Raw genomic sequence first — 21,394 nt, 5'->3', positions numbered from 1 at the left:
ATAGAGGGGTAGTATGTGTATATACTAGTAGGGTTCATCAAGTTACATAGGGACATTGTACTTGTACTGTACAGGTATATGGAAGTGTAGTATGTGTATATACTAGTAGTGTACATAGGGACATTGTACTTGTACAGTACAGGTATATAGAGGTGTAGTATGTGTATATACTAGTAGGGTTCCTCCAGTTACATAGGGACATTGTACTTGTACTGTACAGGTATATAGAGGGGCAGTTAGTGTATATACTACTAGTAGGGTAAATACAGTTACATAGAGACATTGTACTTGTACAGTACAGGTATATAGAGGTGTAGTATGTGTATATACTAGTAGGGTTCATCCAGTTACATAGGGACATTGTACTTGTACAGTACAGGTATATAGAGGTGTAGTATGTGTATATATTAGTAGGGTACATAAGGACATTGTACTTGTACAGTACAGGTATATAGAGGTGTATATACTAGTAGTGTACATAGGGACATTGTACTTGTACAGTACAGGTATATAGAGGTGTAGTATGTGTATATACTAGTAGGGTTCATCCAGTTACATAGGGACATTGTACTTGTACTGTACAGGCATATAGAGGGGCAGTTAGTGTATATACTAGTAGGGTAAATACAGTTACATAGAGACATTGTACTTGTACAGTACAGGTATATAGAGGTGTAGTATGTGTATATACTAGTAGGGTTCATCCAGTTACATAGGGACATTGTACTTGTACTGTACAGGCATATAGAGGGGCAGTTAGTGTATATACTAATAGGGTAAATAGAGTTACATAGAGACATTGTACTTGTACAGTACAGGTATATAGAGGGGTAGTATGTGTATATACTAGTAGGGTACATACAGTTACATAGGGACATTGTAGTTGTACTGTACAGGTATATAGAGGTGTAGTATGTGTATATACTAGTAGGGTTCCTCCAGTTACATAGGGACATTGTACTTGTACTGTACAGGTATATAGAGGGGTAGTATGTGTATATACTAGTAGGGTTCATCAAGTTACATAGGGACATTGTACTTGTACTGTACAGGTATATGGAAGTGTAGTATGTGTATATACTAGTAGTGTACATAGGGACATTGTACTTGTACAGTACAGGTATATAGAGGTGTAGTATGTGTATATACTAGTAGGGTTCATCCAGTTACATAGGGACATTGTACTTGTACTGTACAGGCATATAGAGGGGCAGTTAGTGTATATACTAGTAGGGTAAATACAGTTACATAGAGACATTGTACTTGTACAGTACAGGTATATAGAGGTGTAGTATGTGTATATACTAGTAGGGTTCATCCAGTTACATAGGGACATTGTACTTGTACTGTACAGGCATATAGAGGGGCAGTTAGTGTATATACTAGTAGGGTAAATACAGTTACATAGAGACATTGTACTTGTACAGTACAGGTATATAGAGGGGTAGTATGTGTATATACTAGTAGGGTACATACAGTTACATAGGGACATTGTAGTTGTACTGTACAGATATATAGAGGTGTAGTATGTGTATATACTAGTAGGGTTCCTCCAGTTACATAGGGACATTGTACTTGTACTGTACAGGTATATAGAGGGGTAGTATGTGTATATACTAGTAGGGTTCATCAAGTTACATAGGGACATTGTACTTGTACTGTACAGGTATATGGAAGTGTAGTATGTGTATATACTAGTAGTGTACATAGGGACATTGTACTTGTACAGTACAGGTATATAGATGTGTAGTATGTGTATATACTAGTAGGGTTCCTCCAGTTACATAGGGACATTGTACTTGTACTGTACAGGTATATAGAGGGGCAGTTAGTGTATATACTACTAGTAGGGTAAATACAGTTACATAGAGACATTGTAGTTGTACAGTACAGGTATATAGAGGTGTAGTATGTGTATATACTAGTAGGGTACATACAGTTACATAGAGACATTGTACTTGTACAGTACAGGTATATAGAGGTGTAGTATGTGTATATACTAGTAGGGTTCATCCAGGTACATAGGGACATTGTACTTGTACAGTACAGGTATATAGAGGTGTAGTATGTGTATATACTAGTAGGGTTCATCCAGTTACATAGGGACATTGTAGTTGTACAGTACAGGTATATAGAGGTGTAGTATGTGTATATACTAGTAGGGTACATACAGTTACATAGAGACATTGTAGTTGTACTGTACAGGTATATAGAGGTGTAGTATGTGTATATATTAGTAGGGTACATAAGGACATTGTACTTGTACAGTACAGGTATATAGAGGTGTAGTATGTGTATATACTAGTAGGGTTCATCCAGTTACATAGGGACATTGTAGTTGTACTGTACAGGTATATAGAGGTGTAGTATGTGTATATATTAGTAGGGTACATAAGGACATTGTACTTGTACAGTACAGGTATATAGAGGTGTAGTATGTGTATATACTAGTAGGGTACATACAGTTACATAGGGACATTGTACTTGTACAGTACAGGTATATAGAGGTGTAGTATGTGTATATACTAGTAGGGTACATACAGTTACATAGAGACATTGTACTTGTACAGTACAGGTATATAGAGGTGTAGTATGTGTATATACTAGTAGGGTACATACAGTTACATAGAGACATTGTACTTGTACAGTACAGGTATATAGAGGTATAGTATGTGTATATATTAGTAGGGTACATAAGGACATTGTACTTGTACAGTACAGGTATATAGAGGTGCAGTATGTGTATATACTAGTAGGGTTCATCCAGGTACATAGGGACATTGTACTTGTACAGTACAGGTATATAGAGGTGTAGTATGTGTATATACTAGTAGTGTACATAGGGACATTGTACTTGTACAGTACAGGTATATAGAGGTGTAGTATGTGTATATACTAGTAGTGTACATAGGGACATTGTACTTGTACAGTACAGGTATATAGAGGTGTAGTACAGTATGTGTATATACTAGTAGTGTACATAGGGACATTGTACTTGTACAGTACAGGTATATAGAGGTGTAGTATGTGTATATACTAGTAGTGTACATAGGGACTTTGTACTTGTACAGTACAGGTATATAGAGGTGTAGTATGTGTATATACTAGTAGTGTACATAGGGACTTTGTACTTGTACAGTACAGGTATATAGAGGTGTAGTATGTGTATATACTAGTAGGGTTCATCTAGTTACATAGGGACATTGTAGTTGTACAGTACAGGTATATAGAGGTGTAGTATGTGTATATACTAGTAGGGTACATACAGTTACATAGAGACATTGTACTTGTACAGTACAGGTATATAGAGGTGTAGTATGTGTATATACTAGTAGGGTACATACAGTTACATAGAGACATTGTACTTGTACAGTACAGGTATATAGAGGTGTAGTATGTGTATATACTAGTAGGGTTCATCCAGTTACATAGGGACATTGTACTTGTACAGTACAGGTATATAGAGGTGTAGTATGTGTATATATTAGTAGGGTACATAAGGACATTGTACTTGTACAGTACAGGTATATAGAGGTGTATATACTAGTAGTGTACATAGGGACATTGTACTTGTACAGTACAGGTATATAGAGGTGTAGTATGTGTATATACTAGTAGGGTTCATCCAGTTACATAGGGACATTGTACTTGTACTGTACAGGCATATAGAGGGGCAGTTAGTGTATATACTAGTAGGGTAAATACAGTTACATAGAGACATTGTACTTGTACAGTACAGGTATATAGAGGTGTAGTATGTGTATATACTAGTAGGGTTCATCCAGTTACATAGGGACATTGTACTTGTACTGTACAGGCATATAGAGGGGCAGTTAGTGTATATACTAATAGGGTAAATAGAGTTACATAGAGACATTGTACTTGTACAGTACAGGTATATAGAGGTGTAGTATGTGTATATACTAGTAGGGTACATACAGTTACATAGGGACATTGTAGTTGTACTGTACAGGTATATAGAGGTGTAGTATGTGTATATACTAGTAGGGTTCCTCCAGTTACATAGGGACATTGTACTTGTACTGTACAGGTATATAGAGGGGTAGTATGTGTATATACTAGTAGGGTTCATCAAGTTACATAGGGACATTGTACTTGTACTGTACAGGTATATGGAAGTGTAGTATGTGTATATACTAGTAGTGTACATAGGGACATTGTACTTGTACAGTACAGGTATATAGAGGTGTAGTATGTGTATATACTAGTAGGGTTCATCCAGTTACATAGGGACATTGTACTTGTACTGTACAGGCATATAGAGGGGCAGTTAGTGTATATACTAGTAGGGTAAATACAGTTACATAGAGACATTGTACTTGTACAGTACAGGTATATAGAGGTGTAGTATGTGTATATACTAGTAGGGTTCATCCAGTTACATAGGGACATTGTACTTGTACTGTACAGGCATATAGAGGGGCAGTTAGTGTATATACTAGTAGGGTAAATACAGTTACATAGAGACATTGTACTTGTACAGTACAGGTATATAGAGGGGTAGTATGTGTATATACTAGTAGGGTACATACAGTTACATAGGGACATTGTAGTTGTACTGTACAGATATATAGAGGTGTAGTATGTGTATATACTAGTAGGGTTCCTCCAGTTACATAGGGACATTGTACTTGTACTGTACAGGTATATAGAGGGGTAGTATGTGTATATACTAGTAGGGTTCATCAAGTTACATAGGGACATTGTACTTGTACTGTACAGGTATATGGAAGTGTAGTATGTGTATATACTAGTAGTGTACATAGGGACATTGTACTTGTACAGTACAGGTATATAGAGGTGTAGTATGTGTATATACTAGTAGGGTTCCTCCAGTTACATAGGGACATTGTACTTGTACTGTACAGGTATATAGAGGGGCAGTTAGTGTATATACTACTAGTAGGGTAAATACAGTTACATAGAGACATTGTAGTTGTACAGTACAGGTATATAGAGGTGTAGTATGTGTATATACTAGTAGGGTACATACAGTTACATAGAGACATTGTACTTGTACAGTACAGGTATATAGAGGTGTAGTATGTGTATATACTAGTAGGGTTCATCCAGGTACATAGGGACATTGTACTTGTACAGTACAGGTATATAGAGGTGTAGTATGTGTATATACTAGTAGGGTTCATCCAGTTACATAGGGACATTGTAGTTGTACAGTACAGGTATATAGAGGTGTAGTATGTGTATATACTAGTAGGGTACATACAGTTACATAGAGACATTGTAGTTGTACTGTACAGGTATATAGAGGTGTAGTATGTGTATATATTAGTAGGGTACATAAGGACATTGTACTTGTACAGTACAGGTATATAGAGGTGTAGTATGTGTATATACTAGTAGGGTTCATCCAGTTACATAGGGACATTGTAGTTGTACTGTACAGGTATATAGAGGTGTAGTATGTGTATATATTAGTAGGGTACATAAGGACATTGTACTTGTACAGTACAGGTATATAGAGGTGTAGTATGTGTATATACTAGTAGGGTACATACAGTTACATAGGGACATTGTACTTGTACAGTACAGGTATATAGAGGTGTAGTATGTGTATATACTAGTAGGGTACATACAGTTACATAGAGACATTGTACTTGTACAGTACAGGTATATAGAGGTGTAGTATGTGTATATACTAGTAGGGTACATACAGTTACATAGAGACATTGTACTTGTACAGTACAGGTATATAGAGGTATAGTATGTGTATATATTAGTAGGGTACATAAGGACATTGTACTTGTACAGTACAGGTATATAGAGGTGCAGTATGTGTATATACTAGTAGGGTTCATCCAGGTACATAGGGACATTGTACTTGTACAGTACAGGTATATAGAGGTGTAGTATGTGTATATACTAGTAGTGTACATAGGGACATTGTACTTGTACAGTACAGGTATATAGAGGTGTAGTATGTGTATATACTAGTAGTGTACATAGGGACATTGTACTTGTACAGTACAGGTATATAGAGGTGTAGTACAGTATGTGTATATACTAGTAGTGTACATAGGGACATTGTACTTGTACAGTACAGGTATATAGAGGTGTAGTATGTGTATATACTAGTAGTGTACATAGGGACTTTGTACTTGTACAGTACAGGTATATAGAGGTGTAGTATGTGTATATACTAGTAGTGTACATAGGGACTTTGTACTTGTACAGTACAGGTATATAGAGGTGTAGTATGTGTATATACTAGTAGGGTACATACAGTTACATAGAGACATTGTACTTGTACAGTACAGGTATATAGAGGGGCAGTTTGTGTATATACTAGTAGGGATCATCCAGTTACATAGGGACATTGTACTTGTACAGTACAGGTATATAGAGGTGTAGTATGTGTATATACTAGTAGGGATCATCCGTTTACATAGGGACATTGTAGTTGTACACTACAGGTATATAGAGGTATAGTATGTGTATATACTAGTAGGGTACATAGGGACATTGTACTTGGATGCCGCACTCAGTTATATGGGGACATTGTAGTAGTTTCGTACATGTCCGGTGTACAGTATACATAGTTATATAGGGATAGCAGAGGACATGAGGACATAGTCACTGTGTGATTCATCCGGTTTCCTCACCAGCTTCTTCCTGGGGTGGATCCTGATGAATCGCACGTGAACGTGACAGCAGGTAGAGCTGCTTGCAGGGCCTAGAATGACGTCTGGAGCATTCCTGTCTGTATGGTCCTGGAGATGTCATCAGTAATGAGCTGGCACTGCTACATGTGTGATGTGTAAGCTGCTGGGCTCCATAGTGAAGGTAAGCAGAGGTAGTGACATATTCTCCATGTATTAGTACTGGGCTCTGCTCCATGGGATTGTGCCTAGATATGGCAATTAGTAGGTCAGTCCCCTGCCATCCTCTTTGAAAAGACTGTATTTTAGTGGCCCGAGGGATCTGTAGATAATGGATCTTCCCTTAGATGTCATTTCCAGGATCCCTCCCGTTATTCCTTCTAATGCAGCGATGCCGTGCGGACTTCTAAGATTCTGCATTATTCCTGTGAGAGTCCATCAGTCTGGGGCAGGATGAGGCGCAGCCTCTGCCTCCATTGCCTTTATACAGGGCAGTCAGGATGGCACTTCTATCCATATGTACTGAACGTAGCAGAGTAGTTTGTTGTGAGATATAACCCTCAGTGGGGCCTGGGAACCTCACATTTGGATGACATGTGTGACAAGCTCAGGGTTCTGCTAGGTTCAGGGCACACGTGTGGCGCTCAGAGTACAGAGGTGTGCACCTCGTGCTGAGCGTTCATTGGTAGACGTGCCATAGGAATGTCTCTTCCGAGATCTGTAACATGACCTCACAGAAACATGACATACCACTACACATGGCTGCAGCATGATACTTCTAGGAAAGTGCACTGCATGGAAGTACTCTTTTCACATCTTGTCCACAACCTTTGTACTATGGTGTCATGTCCATCATTTCCATCTGCATCAACAACCTACAGTTCATACCTTTCCTCTATAATGAAATGGTAAGAATTCCTGACACTTACGGGGGACGGGGTGCTTTAATGCTCATGACTTGGGAATGTCCAGATAGAAAATCCTTCTGGTCTGATTTACATAGATTTCTGAATACTAAGGCCGGTTTACATCTCTGTCAAGATGTTCCTGGTGCCTGATAGAGCACAAATGCCGGCTGTCGGCCGGACCAAAAACCGCTGCTTGCAATGTTTTTTTTTTTCCAGCTAAACCTGCCATTTATTTCGGAAATCAGCTGGATCCCATTCTAATCAATAAGGAGCTGGCAGTACTCTCTCTTGAATGTGGCAATGCCTGCCAGAAACGTTCATCTGAGATGTGAACGCAGCCTAACCTAGGGTTCCCTGGGACATAATGGATATCCTCCCCAAGATGTCCGACAGAATTCTATATAGAGTCCTGGGGGGGTTCATAAGTTATGGGCCGTTGTGGCAGAATCCATAACGGAAGTCTTAGCTGACCCGAACCTTGTACGCCGCACCTGAAATACAAGTTCGCTCATCCCCAATAATAAAGGCTTCTTTTAGGGTGATTTTACATGGCAGAAACTTCTGCAATTGAAAATTGTTCTATACATGTTAAAGGGTGTGCATGGATATCTGCAAGCCGATTCAGATCAGTGGAATAGTCTCTGCAACAAATCTTATGGCGCTAATACTCTGTCAATGGAAACAAGAGAGGGGCTGTGTGGTAACTGTAATCCTAAAGATAGCAAGCTATGTATGGCAGCACACCATTACACATGAAAACAATAGAACTAAGGATTAGGGATTATTCTGGATTAAAGTGGTACAATACCTACTGTACAGAAAAAAATAGAAGCTCTTTGCGCACATTTTTGATCGAACGTGTGTCTGGCCCATCTACTGGCGTCAAGGTGGCTTCCGCAGATGGGTAACTAACACTAGGGCCTCTTTCACACGGGCGTCATGGTTTTGGGCCGGATAAAATGCGGGTGCGTCGCGGGAAAATGCACAATTTTTCTGCGCGAGTGCAAAACATTTTAATGCATTTTGCACGCGCGTGAGAAAAATCGGCATGTTTGGTACCCAGACCCGAACTTCTTCACAGAAGTTCGTGTTTGGTTAGGTGTTGTGTAGCTTGTATTATTTTCCTTTATAACATGGTTATAAGGGAAAATAATAGCATTCTTAATACAGAATGCTTAGTAAAATAGGGCTGGGGGGGTTAAAAAAAATTAAAATAATTTAACTCGCCTTAATCCACTTGTTCGCGTAGCCGGCATCTCTTCATCTTTGCTGTGCAGTAGGAAAAGGACCTGTGGTGAAGTCACTGCGCTCATCACATGGTCCATCACATGGTCCATCACATGATCCGTCACCATGGTGATGAAGAAAGAAGAGAAGCCTGGCTGCGCGAACAAGTGGATTAAGGTGAGTTAAAGAATAACTGTCACATTTTTATATATTTTTTTGGAATAGTGAAATTGCAGTTTTATGCAGACTGGTTGCTAAGGGCTGAATCTTATTAAATATGGGGTAAGTCAGTCTAATAGTAACTGATTCTGGAATATCATGTTATTAGTAACTACATATATGAAAATTGAAATTGGGGTCTAAATGTGACAGTTATCCTTTAAAAAAAAAAATATATATATTTTTTTTTTAACCCCTCCAGCCCTATTGTACTAAGCATTCTGTATTAAGAATTCTATTATTTTCCCTTATAACCATGTTATAAGGGAAAATAATAATGATCGGGTCCCCATCCCGATCGTCTCCTAGCAACTGTGCGTGAAAATCGCACCACATCCGCACATGCTTGCGATTTTCCTGCAGCCCCATTCACTTCTATGGGGCCTGCGTTGTGTGAAAAATGCACAAAGTAGAGCATGCTGCGTGAAAATCACCGCTCATGTGCACAGCCCCATAGAAATAAATGGGTCCGGATTCAGTGCGGGTGCAGTGCGTTCACTTCACGCATTGCACCCGCGCGGAAATCTCGCCCGTGTGAAAGAGGCCTAATAGAACTGCCTCTCCTGTGCCTAACCTAAGCTTACAATGTTCAGAGCGGTGTAGAAAACAGCTATATTTATACTCTGCTCAGAAGCCCTGGGCAGATGGGTGGGGAGTGCTCAATCTATAGGAGGAAGCTACCTTCCAAACATACTGCAAGAAAATTTAGACTAGCACATCCATAGTCACAGGTGCACATCTATAAAGCTATCATGCAGACAGCAAACAAAAATGTATGGCAGCACTCCATTACATACGCAAACAACAGAACTAAGGATTATGCTACAATCCAGTGGTACTATACATGAAAAATGGAAGCTCTTTCCGCACATTTTTGATCAAACATTTGTCGGGCCCATCTACCGGCGTCAAGGTGGCTTCAGCAAATGGGTAACTAACACTAACAGAACTGCCTCTCCTGGGCCTAACCTAAGCCTACAATATACAGGGCAGTGTAGGAACCAGCTATATTTATACTCTGCTCAGAAGCCCTGGGCACATGGGCGGGGAGTGCCCAATCTAAAGGAGGGAGCTACCCTCAAACATACTGCAAGAAAATGTAGACTAGCACATCCATAGTCACAGGTGCACATCCATAAAGCTAGCATGCAGACAGCAAACAAAAATGTATGGCAGCACACCATTACACATGCAAACAACAGAACTAAGGATTATTCTACAATACAGTGGTACTATATGTACTATACATGAAAAATGGAAGCTCTTTGCGCACATTTTTGATCAGACTTAGACTAGCACATTCAAAGTCATAGGTGCACATCCATGAAGCTAACATGTAGCCGGCAAAGAAAATACGTACGTAATCGTAAAGACATGTCATGTATACTGCTCAGTCAACACATCTTTTTCTTTTACAGTTCTCTCCCAAGAAAACTAATAACAGTTCTGCAATACATTATTTTCACCCCAAACTGCTGCCATTACCAAATACAATTGATCCCACAAAAAACAAGCACTCATACATCTATATTTACTTAAAATAGAGAAAAATTTTGAGATTACTTTAAAGCAGCCATCTCATTATTATCACCAGCAGGATTACAGTGAAACATATCATCTATAGATGAATAACACAGGATCCACAATGAGTTGCACCCCAGCTCATCTCTTCCCCTTTGTGTACAATGGGGTCATTTATCAAACTGGTGTAAAGTAGAACTGGCTTAGATGCCCATAAGAACCAATCAGATTCCACCTTTTATTTTTCAGGGCTCCTTTGGAAAATGAAAGGTGAAATCTGATTGGTTGCTATGGGCATCTAAGCCAGTTCTACTTTACACCAGTTTTGATTAATCTCCCCCAATGACTTCTACACCGGTCACAGAACATGTCTAGGAAACTCTCTCATAGAAGTCAATGAGTCTTCTCCTGTTCTTTGTCTATGTGCCTGCCATAGAGCATATCTCTAAGTGCTACTAACAACTGCTCAGGCATAATCGTGTACAGAAAATAGAATAATAAATCTAGAAAATTAAAACCAGATTACAAAGAGAAAATATGTTTCGCTTTAATTAGTAAAAAAAAATGATTTCCTTTAAAGAGGACCTTTCACCGGTCCTGACCGATTGTATGGATGGGTGGGAAACCAGAACGGCGGGCACAGCGGGGGAACAGAGCAGCATCTGATCAATATACCCTACACTGCCAGGTATTTATATGGAAATGTCAGGACCAGAGAGAGGTCCTCTTTAAGGAGTAATGTCTTACCTCCTGACATCAGCAGAAGCTATGTGTGCCACACATCCATACAGGCGGCTGTGTGGACACAGTAGGATCTCGCATCCACAGGCTGCACAGGGCACTTATTACAGATTTGCATCATTTGGTGTTCTGCTAATGGAAGCCTTGTGTAATTGACCTTGATATTGTATCGTATGTTCTTCTCATTCCAGATGGTTACAAGGCAATTGAGCTCTTGGGAAAGTAATGTCAGTGTTGTTGCTGCTGGACACATACCTGTATTTCTTGACCTCTAGGAGGAGTATCTGGAGAAGACTTGATCTAAGGCCTGTGTACTCCTGCTGTAGACACTATAACATTTACTCAGGGATCCGCAGTAAGAGCTTTGTCTCCAGCTTTCAACAGCCCGCACATCTACACAGGAAAGCAGGAGAAAGAGAATTTATTCACACCAAATCCCAGGATCATTCTTACTCCACACGTTCTAAACTCAGCACCACAACTTCAAAGGGAATAACTATAGCCAAAAAGTCTATGTCACGGATCAAGAGCACTTTGGATTCTGTCACCAAAGCTGTCTCGAGCACTCATGGGGAATTGCTTTCACGTATTGTACGTCCAAAGCCGAATCCTGCCAATACTGGGAAAGAAGAAAACATCCAAATAAGAGAAGCAAGTGCAGCCCAGTCCAACTCTGGTAAAGGAGACGTTCAAGACACAAGCAAAGAACCACTTCCAACTCCATCTAAGAAGCCAGATAGTACAACTGAATCTACCTCTCAGCTCATCCAAGCATCCACACCACAAGAAAGCGGTGAGCCAAAAACCGGCCTGTTCCATGTAAGCTACATTACAACTAACTTTGGGGAGACATATAATTTCTTGGCCCATCATATAAACTCCTATTTTGCTAATGAAACAAGCATGGAGAAAGCTAACGGTAAAGGCCCCACCAGTATTGATGTAAGCAGCGACCCGGACAGAGACTTAACCGCAGAAACTGAAGACGGTGCAAGTTCTGCGAAGAAAAGTATTTCAAACTTTCTATCAAATCAGTCCAGTAGCGTTCATGCTTTTGTGGGTAATTATCTTGGTGGGCTTGTGCCTAAATTCAAGCCTGAGCAGAAGCTTGCCTTAGAGGAAAAGGCAAAAGAACTAGAAAGTGACGAATTCGAGAGTAAGACTGAGCAAGAAATCAGTAAAGACAAAGGAGTCGATGAAAAAGCCAAGCGGTTGTCTCTTCAGAGGGAAAAGGTAGGCCGTTTATGAACCTAAGCACCGCAAAAGCCTCAAAGGGGTTCTGCAGTTCCAGATTACTGATGACTAGTGTTGAGCGAACTTGTGTTCGGGTTATCTAGGAATTCCGTTATGGATTCCGCTACCATGGACCATAACGGAATTCTATGACGGCATGCACCACGGAAGCCTATAAAAGGCATTCCATCATAATAGAAGTCTATGGCCAGCATAGACTTCTATTATGACCAAATGTAATGCGGAATGCCTCTTATATGCTTTTGTGGTGCATGCCGTCATAGAATTCCGTTATGGTCCGTGGTAGCAGAATCCATAACGGAATTCTTAGATAGCCCAAACCTCGTATGCTGAACTTGAAAACACAGGTTCGCTCCACACTATTGATGACCTATCCTCTAGATAGATCATCAGCATCTTATTGGTGGGGGTCTGACACCTGGGACCCCCACCGATCAGCTGTTTGAGAAGTCAGCTGCGCTAATGATCTATCCAGAGGATAGATTATAAGTAAGAATAGACCTGCAGAATCCCTTTAAGGTGTTTAACAATTGTTGGTTAAAGGGGTTAGGCCATGATTGAAAAACTGAAAATAAGACATCAGATTGTACATGACCATCTCAAAGCTAGAACCAGCCCTGTACCTCACATGGATCCAGAGATCTCCTCATTCATTTTTTCCGCCTGTTTTAGGCATAGGAAATGTTCTAAATCTAAGCCAGCATGGGAGCTGGTGTAGATTTAAACCAGCGGTGGATGCGCCGAAGTTATGTAGAGGCCGGCACCTCTACATAACTTCTGCGGATCCACCGCCAGCTCAGGGGTTATTAAGACCAGCGTCTAAAATGCTGGTCTTACTAAATGACTCACTATGAGCTTTCCCTTCAAGCAGATAAATGCTCCATGTATGATCAGATCTTCTCATGTGGAAAGTCCATTTCCTTTTCCTTTCTGAAAGTCTTTATGCATGGACAGAAGGTGAAGCATTCCTCTTATTAATTTATTTTGCTCACTTACCGTATATAGCAATGACATATTCTGCAGCGCTTTACAGACATTTCAAATAAATGAAGGCCCCTACAGCTTTGCCACTGGTATCTACATGTTGGGTGTCTGTGTGGATTACTAAAATGTCACTTTGTAAGGGGGTTTTTAGTTTTAGGTTAATAAAATGCAGCTTTCCAGTTTCCTTTTGTGTGAGTACTGTTCTCTTACTACAGTATATGAGTTTAGGGTACAGAGCATTGGCACACATTTAACCCCTTCCTGGCATCCACCATACATGTACAAGAGATGTCGGGTGTTAAAAGATGGTGCTGGCTCAGGAGCGGAGTGGGTGCCATAGCCTCCAAGTGCCTGCTGTTTTACACATGATGGCAGAGTCCGTGATCAGCGAGTACACTGATCATTGAATTTTAGATGTCGTAGTCACTTGTTACCACAGCATCCGAGAAGTCACTACAAGCGACTGTATGGCTCCCTGCGATGAGATCGCAGGAGCCGGTTGGTTGCTATGGCAGCCTTGGGCCATCAGAAGGCTCCAAGGCCTGCCATAACGAAGGTCCTGTACAGTTAACAGCTTCATGGAAAAATAATCAAAATGGCAGATTTGACTTTTTTTTTTCTTTGTAATCAAAAAGGCACATGGGTTCAATGAAAAATGCAGCTTAGGCCTCATGCACACGACCGTTGTTCTGGTCCGCATCCGAGTCGCATTTTTTTTTTTTTTGCGGCTTGGGTGCGGACTCATTCACTTCAATGGGGCCGCAAAAGATGCGGACAGCGCTCTGTGTGCTGTCCGCATCCGTTGCTCTGTTCCGTAGCCCCGCCAAAAAAATATAACATGTCCTATTCTTGTCCGTTTTGCGGACAAGAATAGGCATTTCTACAATGGGCCGCATGTTCCATTCCGCAAATTGCGGAAGGCACACGGGCGGCTTCCGTGTTTTTGCGGATCCGCAATTAGCGGACCTCAAAAACGGAACGGTCGTGTGCATGAGGCCTTAGGCATAGCTTATTTTATAAAAGTAATAAAACAAGAAAAACTGTACAACTGTGGTATTGCTTTAATCAAACTGACCTGCATACTGACATTAACATGTCAGTTTTACCGCATAGGAAAACCCATAAAACTATGGCAGAATTCCGTTGCTTTTCAAATTCCAGCACACTTAGAAACTTGTCCGGCTTAACACTACGTTGTATGCCATAGTAAATGGTGGCAGTGGAAAGTACAACTTGTTCCACAAAAAACAATCCCGTATACGACTATGTGAATGGAAAAATCAAAAAGTTATGGCTTCTGGAAGGCAAGGAATAAAAATCAAAAAATTGGAAAAAACTGTGTCAGGTCTTGGATTCTGCCAAATATTTCATTATGTCCTTTCCCGCATTAGTGGTGTTCTCTATGTCTGCGGGTGAGGGATGTGTGTCTAGGCTGGCATGTGGGCGTCCGTGAACTGCACATAGTTTTCTGCATGCTATAAATATGGCGTACTAAATGTTCATTTCACCTATTCCAAGAAACCAGTTACACCAGTTAATCCTACACCAGAGTCCAAACAAATATATCAAAACTGCAGACCATAAAAATATCGTAGAAAATCTGTGTGTTCATCTTTCAGGCCGGAGCCATGTCTTCTCCCCCTCTGATACTAGTACATATGCAGTACACATAGTAACACCAGCCAGCTGTACCTCACTATATAAATCCCACATCGAGCCATTTGCCTTTCAGGGTCTCAGGGGAAAGCCGGGTCACATACCATGTGGAGCTGTAATAGGGACTGCATGGGAATAAAACCCTATTCTTGCTCCCAGGTTGTGTGATAATGTCCCATATTTGCCTTTCAGGTTCCTGGGAAAGCTGGGTAACCTAGCATGCAGAGCTGTTATAGGGACTGCTAAATACATTATATACCTAAATAAAACCCCATTTTGGCTCCCGAATGATGTGCTATTTGCCTTTCAGGATCCCGGGAATGCTGGGTAACAGCATGTGGAGCTGTAACAGAGACAGCTGAATAATAAATCCCTCTTCTAGCTGCCAAATGGTGCCATAGTTAGATTTACCTGTCTGGGTAGTGTGCTCAAAGTACATTTTCTCAGCAATTTCACTCTGGGTCCTTTTTATTTTTTTATATATTTTTTTACACTAAAATTCTAAAAGATCTGAGCACTCGGCAACCATACAGTAAGTGCTGCCTTGGAGCTTCTCTAATCCCTACTACAGATCCCTGAGCTCCCTACAGCCTTTGGGATCCATTAGGCCCCTTTCACACGGGCTAGTATTCCGCGCGGATAAGATGCGTGAGGTGAACACATTGCACCCGCTCTGAATCCTGACCCATTCACTTCTATGGGGCTGTTCACATGAGCGGTGATTTTCATGCATCACTTGTGCGTTGCGTGAAAATCGCAACATGCTCCTCTTTGTGCGTTTTTCATGTAACGCAGGCCCCATAGAAATGAATGGGGTTGTGTGAAAATCGCAAGCATCCGCAAGCAAGTATGGATGCGGTGCGATTTTCACGCACGGTTGCTAGGAGACTATCGGGATGGAGACCGGATCATTATTATTTTCCCTTATAATATGGTTTTAAGGGAAAATAATAGCATTCTGAATACAGAATGCATAGTACAATAGCACTGGAGGGGTTAAAAAAAATAATTAAACTCACCTTAATCCACTTGCTCGTGCAGCCCGGCTTCTCTTCTGTCTTCTTTTTTGCTGTGTGCAGGAAAAGGACCTGTGGTGACGTCACTCCGGTCATCACATGGTCCGTCACATGATCTTTTTACCATGGTGATGGACCATGTGATGACCGGAGTGACGTCACCACAGGTCCTTTTCCTGCACACAGCAAAAAAGAAGACAGAAGAGATGCCGGGCTGCGCGAGCAAGTGGATTAAGGTGAGTTTAATTTAATTAAAAAAAATGTAACCCCTCCAGCGCTATTGTACTATGCATTCTGTATTCAGAATGCTATTATTTTCCCTTATAACCATATTATAAGGGAAAATAATACAATCTACCCAGCACCTAACCCAAACCCGAACTTCTGTGAAGAAGTTCGGGTTTGGGTACCAAACATGCGTGATTTTTCTCACACGAGTGCAAAACGCATTGCAATGTTTTGCACTTGCGCATATTCCCGCAACGCACCTGCACCTTTTCCCGCAACGCCCGTGTGAAAGAGGCCTTTCAGTCCCTGGGGACTAAGCCACGCCCCCTTTCCACTGAACTTCCGCTTTTGCAGTGTCCTGCTGGTGCACACAGCCCAGAATCTGTCATGCCCTACACTCCAGAATTCTCTCTTCAAAAAGTTGCAAAATGGGGATTTTGTGGCTTTTTGGACTCGCTTGCACAAAGTTTTTGTGACATTTTGCATTTTTGCACTATTCACTCCAGTTTCAAAAAGTTGGTGGGAAAATGAACATGGTTCGCTATATTAATTAGTTTTTTTTTGTCTTGATCTCTTTGCTCTGGCATGAGATGCCTTTTAATAAATTGGGCGCATCTCTGCCATGCGCCAGATCCTGAGGTCTACGCCAGTTTCTGGCATAAGTCATAGTAAATCAGGTAGGCCATATGAAGCGCCACTGCTCCCGCTAAGTCCTACTCCCTTTTCTTGGCACCTTGGAAAAGTGTCGAGAGGCTTATTATGGTACAGATGTGGTGTGCACCATAGCTTATGGCGTAATACCATTAGGGTACTTTCACACTAGCGTTAGTGTGCTCCGGCAGGCAGTTCCGTCGTCGGAGCTGCCTGCTGGATCCGCCGATCAGTGTGACAACTGACAGCATTTGTAGACGGATCCGGGTGCGGATCCGTCTACAAATGCATTGCAAGAACGGATCCATCTCTCCACTTGTCATGCGGACGGACGGATCCGTCTTGCAGTCTTTTTCACGGATCCGTCCTTCAGTTGTTTTGCAATGCCAGATCCGGCACTAATGCAAGTCAATGGGAATTAATGCTGGATCCGGCATTCCGGCGACTGATCAGGCATTTTGGCCGGACATAATACCGCAGCATGCTGCGGTATTATGTCCGGCCAAAATGCCTGACAGTGACTGAACGGAAGGCATACTGATGCAAACTGAACGGATTGCTCTCTATTCAGAATGCATGGGGATATGCCTGATCAGTTCTTTTTCGGTATTGAGCCCCTAGGACAGAACTCTATGCCGGAAAAGAATAATGCTAGTGTGAAAGTAGCCTTAGTGATGAAGGGAGGTTTTGCTTATCGTAAATTAGAGATTTATGTCTCTCTCCGTATTCCGTCCCTTCTAGTCTACTCCTAGACTGTTGCCCTTGTTTCCTATATAACCCGCTTGTTCTGTGTATTATTATACCCCTCCAGTCCTTCATATACCCCAGGAGCAACACACAACCCTCGCAGATACTTATATAGAAACATAGTTTACTGATAACATAGAGATGACAAAGCAATGGACATTATACATAAAGATACAGACACTACAAATAACATAGAGGACAACACCACCCACAGCCGCCTCCGTTCCTGCCGTCCCTGGATGCTAAGGCTACTTTCACACTAGTGTTGTTTTAATCCGACGTTCAATTCCGACACCGGAACTGCCCGCCGGATCCGGAAAAACATGAGAAAACGGATTACATTTGAATCCTGATCAGGATTTTGATCACAATGAAAAAATGCATTGGAAAAAACGGATCTGCCATTTATGGACTTTAACTTTTTTTTCACATTTTTCGGGTTTAACATGCAAAAGCCGGATCCGGTTTGACTGAACACACAGCGCCGGATCCGGCGTTAATGCAAGTCAATGGGAAAAAGACCGGATCCGGCGTTCAGTCAAAGTGTTCAGGATTTTTGGCCGGAGGTAAAAATACAACATGCTACGGTTTTCTGAAAAGCCTGATCAGTCAAAAAGACTGAACTGAAGACATCCTGATGCATCCTGAACAGATTTCTCTCCATTCAGAATGCATGGGGATAAAACTGATCAGTTCTTTTCCGGATTTGAGCCCATAGGACGGAACTCAGCGCCGGAAAAGAAAAACGCTAGTGTGAAAGTACCCTAAGCAATGTGGCTAATAATGTGTATGTATATACAGTATATCCAGAGTCCACCAATATACAGTCTACTGGATCTACTCTTCTACCCAACTCACATCCAGTACCTGACCATTAGTACATGTACATATAGAGACTCATGCGTAAACAGCATATATATAATCTACACGTACTACAAATATCTGTATGTACATATATAAAGTCTACTGGGATAATATACTTATATACATACCCACATAAGCGCACATATACCTTAGCTTGGTCCAGGAAGAGAGAGAGAGGCTCCCAATTTTCATGTCACCTATATGTTCCTTTCTCCCAGCCCCCACCATGGACCACCCAAATATCTTCTCCCATCTCTTGGCCCAAGAGAATGTTGTCCAACTGCTTTTACAATGTGCCCTTCCTGCCTTTGATATGGCTACTGGCCATACTGCTATCACTGAATGGGTGAATCCCACTGGATAGCCAATTATTAGGCATATGTGTGTGGTCATCAGGCTGAGGTTTTCCTGTTACCCTTAGTCAGTGTCCCCCAGTGTGTGCCATTTGATACATTTAGTGAAAAGTACTTCAATGCAAACTCAAGGAAAACGAACTTGAAATATTGCCCTCATGATCAATCCGCCCCATGTCTGTTAGTACTTCTGTGTGAGGCCATGCTTCTTCTAGGACATTGAAGGGAATAAGACTGCAGGGCAGAATGGTCCCCTGTAAAAGCAGGTATAGCAGAGGACTGCCAGAGGAGAAGGTACAGAGCAGAAGTACAGATGTATGTCCTTCCAGTTCCTAAGGGATCCACGTGAAGGTCTGCCTCCAGCTATACACACGTTCACAGTTTTTATTGAACACGATATCAATAAGAAGTGATGGGATTCTTCTTCATGTGTCTCGGTACCGGCCCGATCACCACTTCTTCTGTGTGTCTCTAAAGCATATGGACATTTCTTTGGCTAAGATGGCCTTACTGATATGCCTGTCTGTGTTCCATCTAGATCATTGCCCGTGTGAGCGTGGATAACAGAACCAGATCTTTAGTTCAGTCGCTGCAGAGGGCCTCTGACCGGAGACTGTGCATCAATCGGGTTGAGGAGCTGAGCTGTCACCTTCTGGAGTTTCCCGAAACCAGAGGAGTCGCCGTTAAGGTATAAAGGGACTGAGGTTCCTGCTGCATGTCCTTCAGGGTCATGGGCAGATTTATCAACATGATGTGTGTAAAACTAGAGTTAAAGGGCTATTCCTGTATTTTCAAGTTATCCCCCATCCTTGCAATAGCCCCTGAAATGAAAGGAGCGGCAGGTCAAGAGTGCACACAGTAGCTCCATTGATCTTTATAGGACTGCTGGAGCTAGCCAAGCACTGTATTTGGCCAGGTCCCATAGAGATGAATGGAACTACTGTGTGCATTCTTGACCCTCTGCTCTGTTAATTTCAGGGGTTCTTGTGGTAGGCTGTGGCGGTCAACCTTTGGCTTCAGCAGTCTAAAAGTTATCTCCTATCCACTTCAGTAATACATTAGTAAGTGCCTTGTATTAACTCTTTATAATAAATGTGATTTGCTGAAGTGACACTAATTTACACAATGAGAGACTAATGCTACAGCGAGCCCCGGTGAGAATCAACACCCGTGGTATCTACAGAGCTTGTGACATGAAGGAATGGGTGGGCGCACAAGTGATGGCAGCGCTCACAGATCCAAGCCAAAGGGTAACTAGTGTTGCTGGCACTAGGGGAAAGTTAATGTGTGACTTGGATGTGTGAGTGCTGATTAAGCTTGTTTGTTCTAGCTAGGAGAGAAGAGGGATCACAGCCCTCACCCAGCCCTGCCTAGTACTTTGGGAATTCTGCATGCCGTGGGTCACACCTTTTCATAGATAAGGCTACTTTCACACTCACGTTTGGTGCGGATCCGTCATGGATCTGCACAGACGGATCTGTTCAGATAATACAACCGTCTGCATCCGTTCCGAACGGATCCATTTGTATTATCTTTAACATAGCCAAGACAGATCCATCTTGAACACCATTGAAAGTCAATGGGGTGGCGGATCCGTTTTCTATTGTGTCAGTGAAAACGGATCCGTCCCCATTGACTTGGGCTACTTTCACACTGGCATTTTGGCTTTCCGTTTGTTAGATCCGTTCAGGGCTCTCACAAGCGGTCCAAAACGGATCAGTTTTGCCCTAATGCATTCTGAATGGATAAGGATCCGCTCAGAATACATCAGTTTGCATCAGTTCCGTCTCCATTCCGCTCTGGAGGCGGACACCAAAATGCTGCTTGCATCGTTCTGCTGTCCGTCTGACGAAACTGAGCCAAACGGATCCGTTTTGACACACAATGTAAGTCAATGGGGACGGATATGTTTTCTATGACACAATCTGGCACAATAGAAAACGGACCCGTCCTCCATTGACTTTCATTGGTGTTCAAGACGGCTCCGTCTTGGCTTTGTTACAGATAATACAAACGGATCCGTTCTGAATGGCTGCAGATGGTTGTATTATCTGAACGGATCCGTCTGTGCAGATCCATGACGGATCCGCACCAAACGTGAGTGTGAAAGTAGCCTTACAATGTGTGTCAGGATGGATCCGTTTGCCTCTGCATCGTCAGACGGACAGCAGAACACTGCAAGCAGCGTTTTGGTGTCCGCCTCCAGAGCAGAATGGAGACGGAACGAAGGCAAACTGATGGATTCTGAGCGGATCCTTTTCCATTCAGAATGCATTAGGGCAAAACTGATCCGTTTTGAACCGCTTGTGAAAGCCCTGAAACGGATCTCGCATACGGAAATCCAAAACGCCAGTGTGAAAGTAGCCTAACTTGTCTGACATACT

The 21,394-nt window shown here is 41.9% G+C and overlaps 1 protein-coding gene across 1 annotated transcript in view; it reads left to right on the top strand.

Annotated features, from left to right (window-relative positions):
- Positions 1–21,394, top strand: part of PNPLA8 (patatin like phospholipase domain containing 8) — a 107,233-nt gene that overhangs the window by 1,688 nt on the left and 84,151 nt on the right. The window contains exons 2-3 of the mRNA XM_040410925.1: positions 11,449–12,490; positions 19,549–19,698. Coding sequence (XP_040266859.1) covers positions 11,483–12,490; positions 19,549–19,698 — 1,158 coding nt within the window. The 5' untranslated portion in view covers positions 11,449–11,482. The remainder of the gene's footprint in view (positions 1–11,448; positions 12,491–19,548; positions 19,699–21,394) is intronic.

Source organism: Bufo bufo, chromosome 1 (assembly GCF_905171765.1).
Source record: "Bufo bufo chromosome 1, aBufBuf1.1, whole genome shotgun sequence".
Taxonomy (NCBI): domain Eukaryota; kingdom Metazoa; phylum Chordata; class Amphibia; order Anura; family Bufonidae; genus Bufo; species Bufo bufo.
This window is presented reverse-complemented; position numbering and strand designations above follow the sequence as displayed.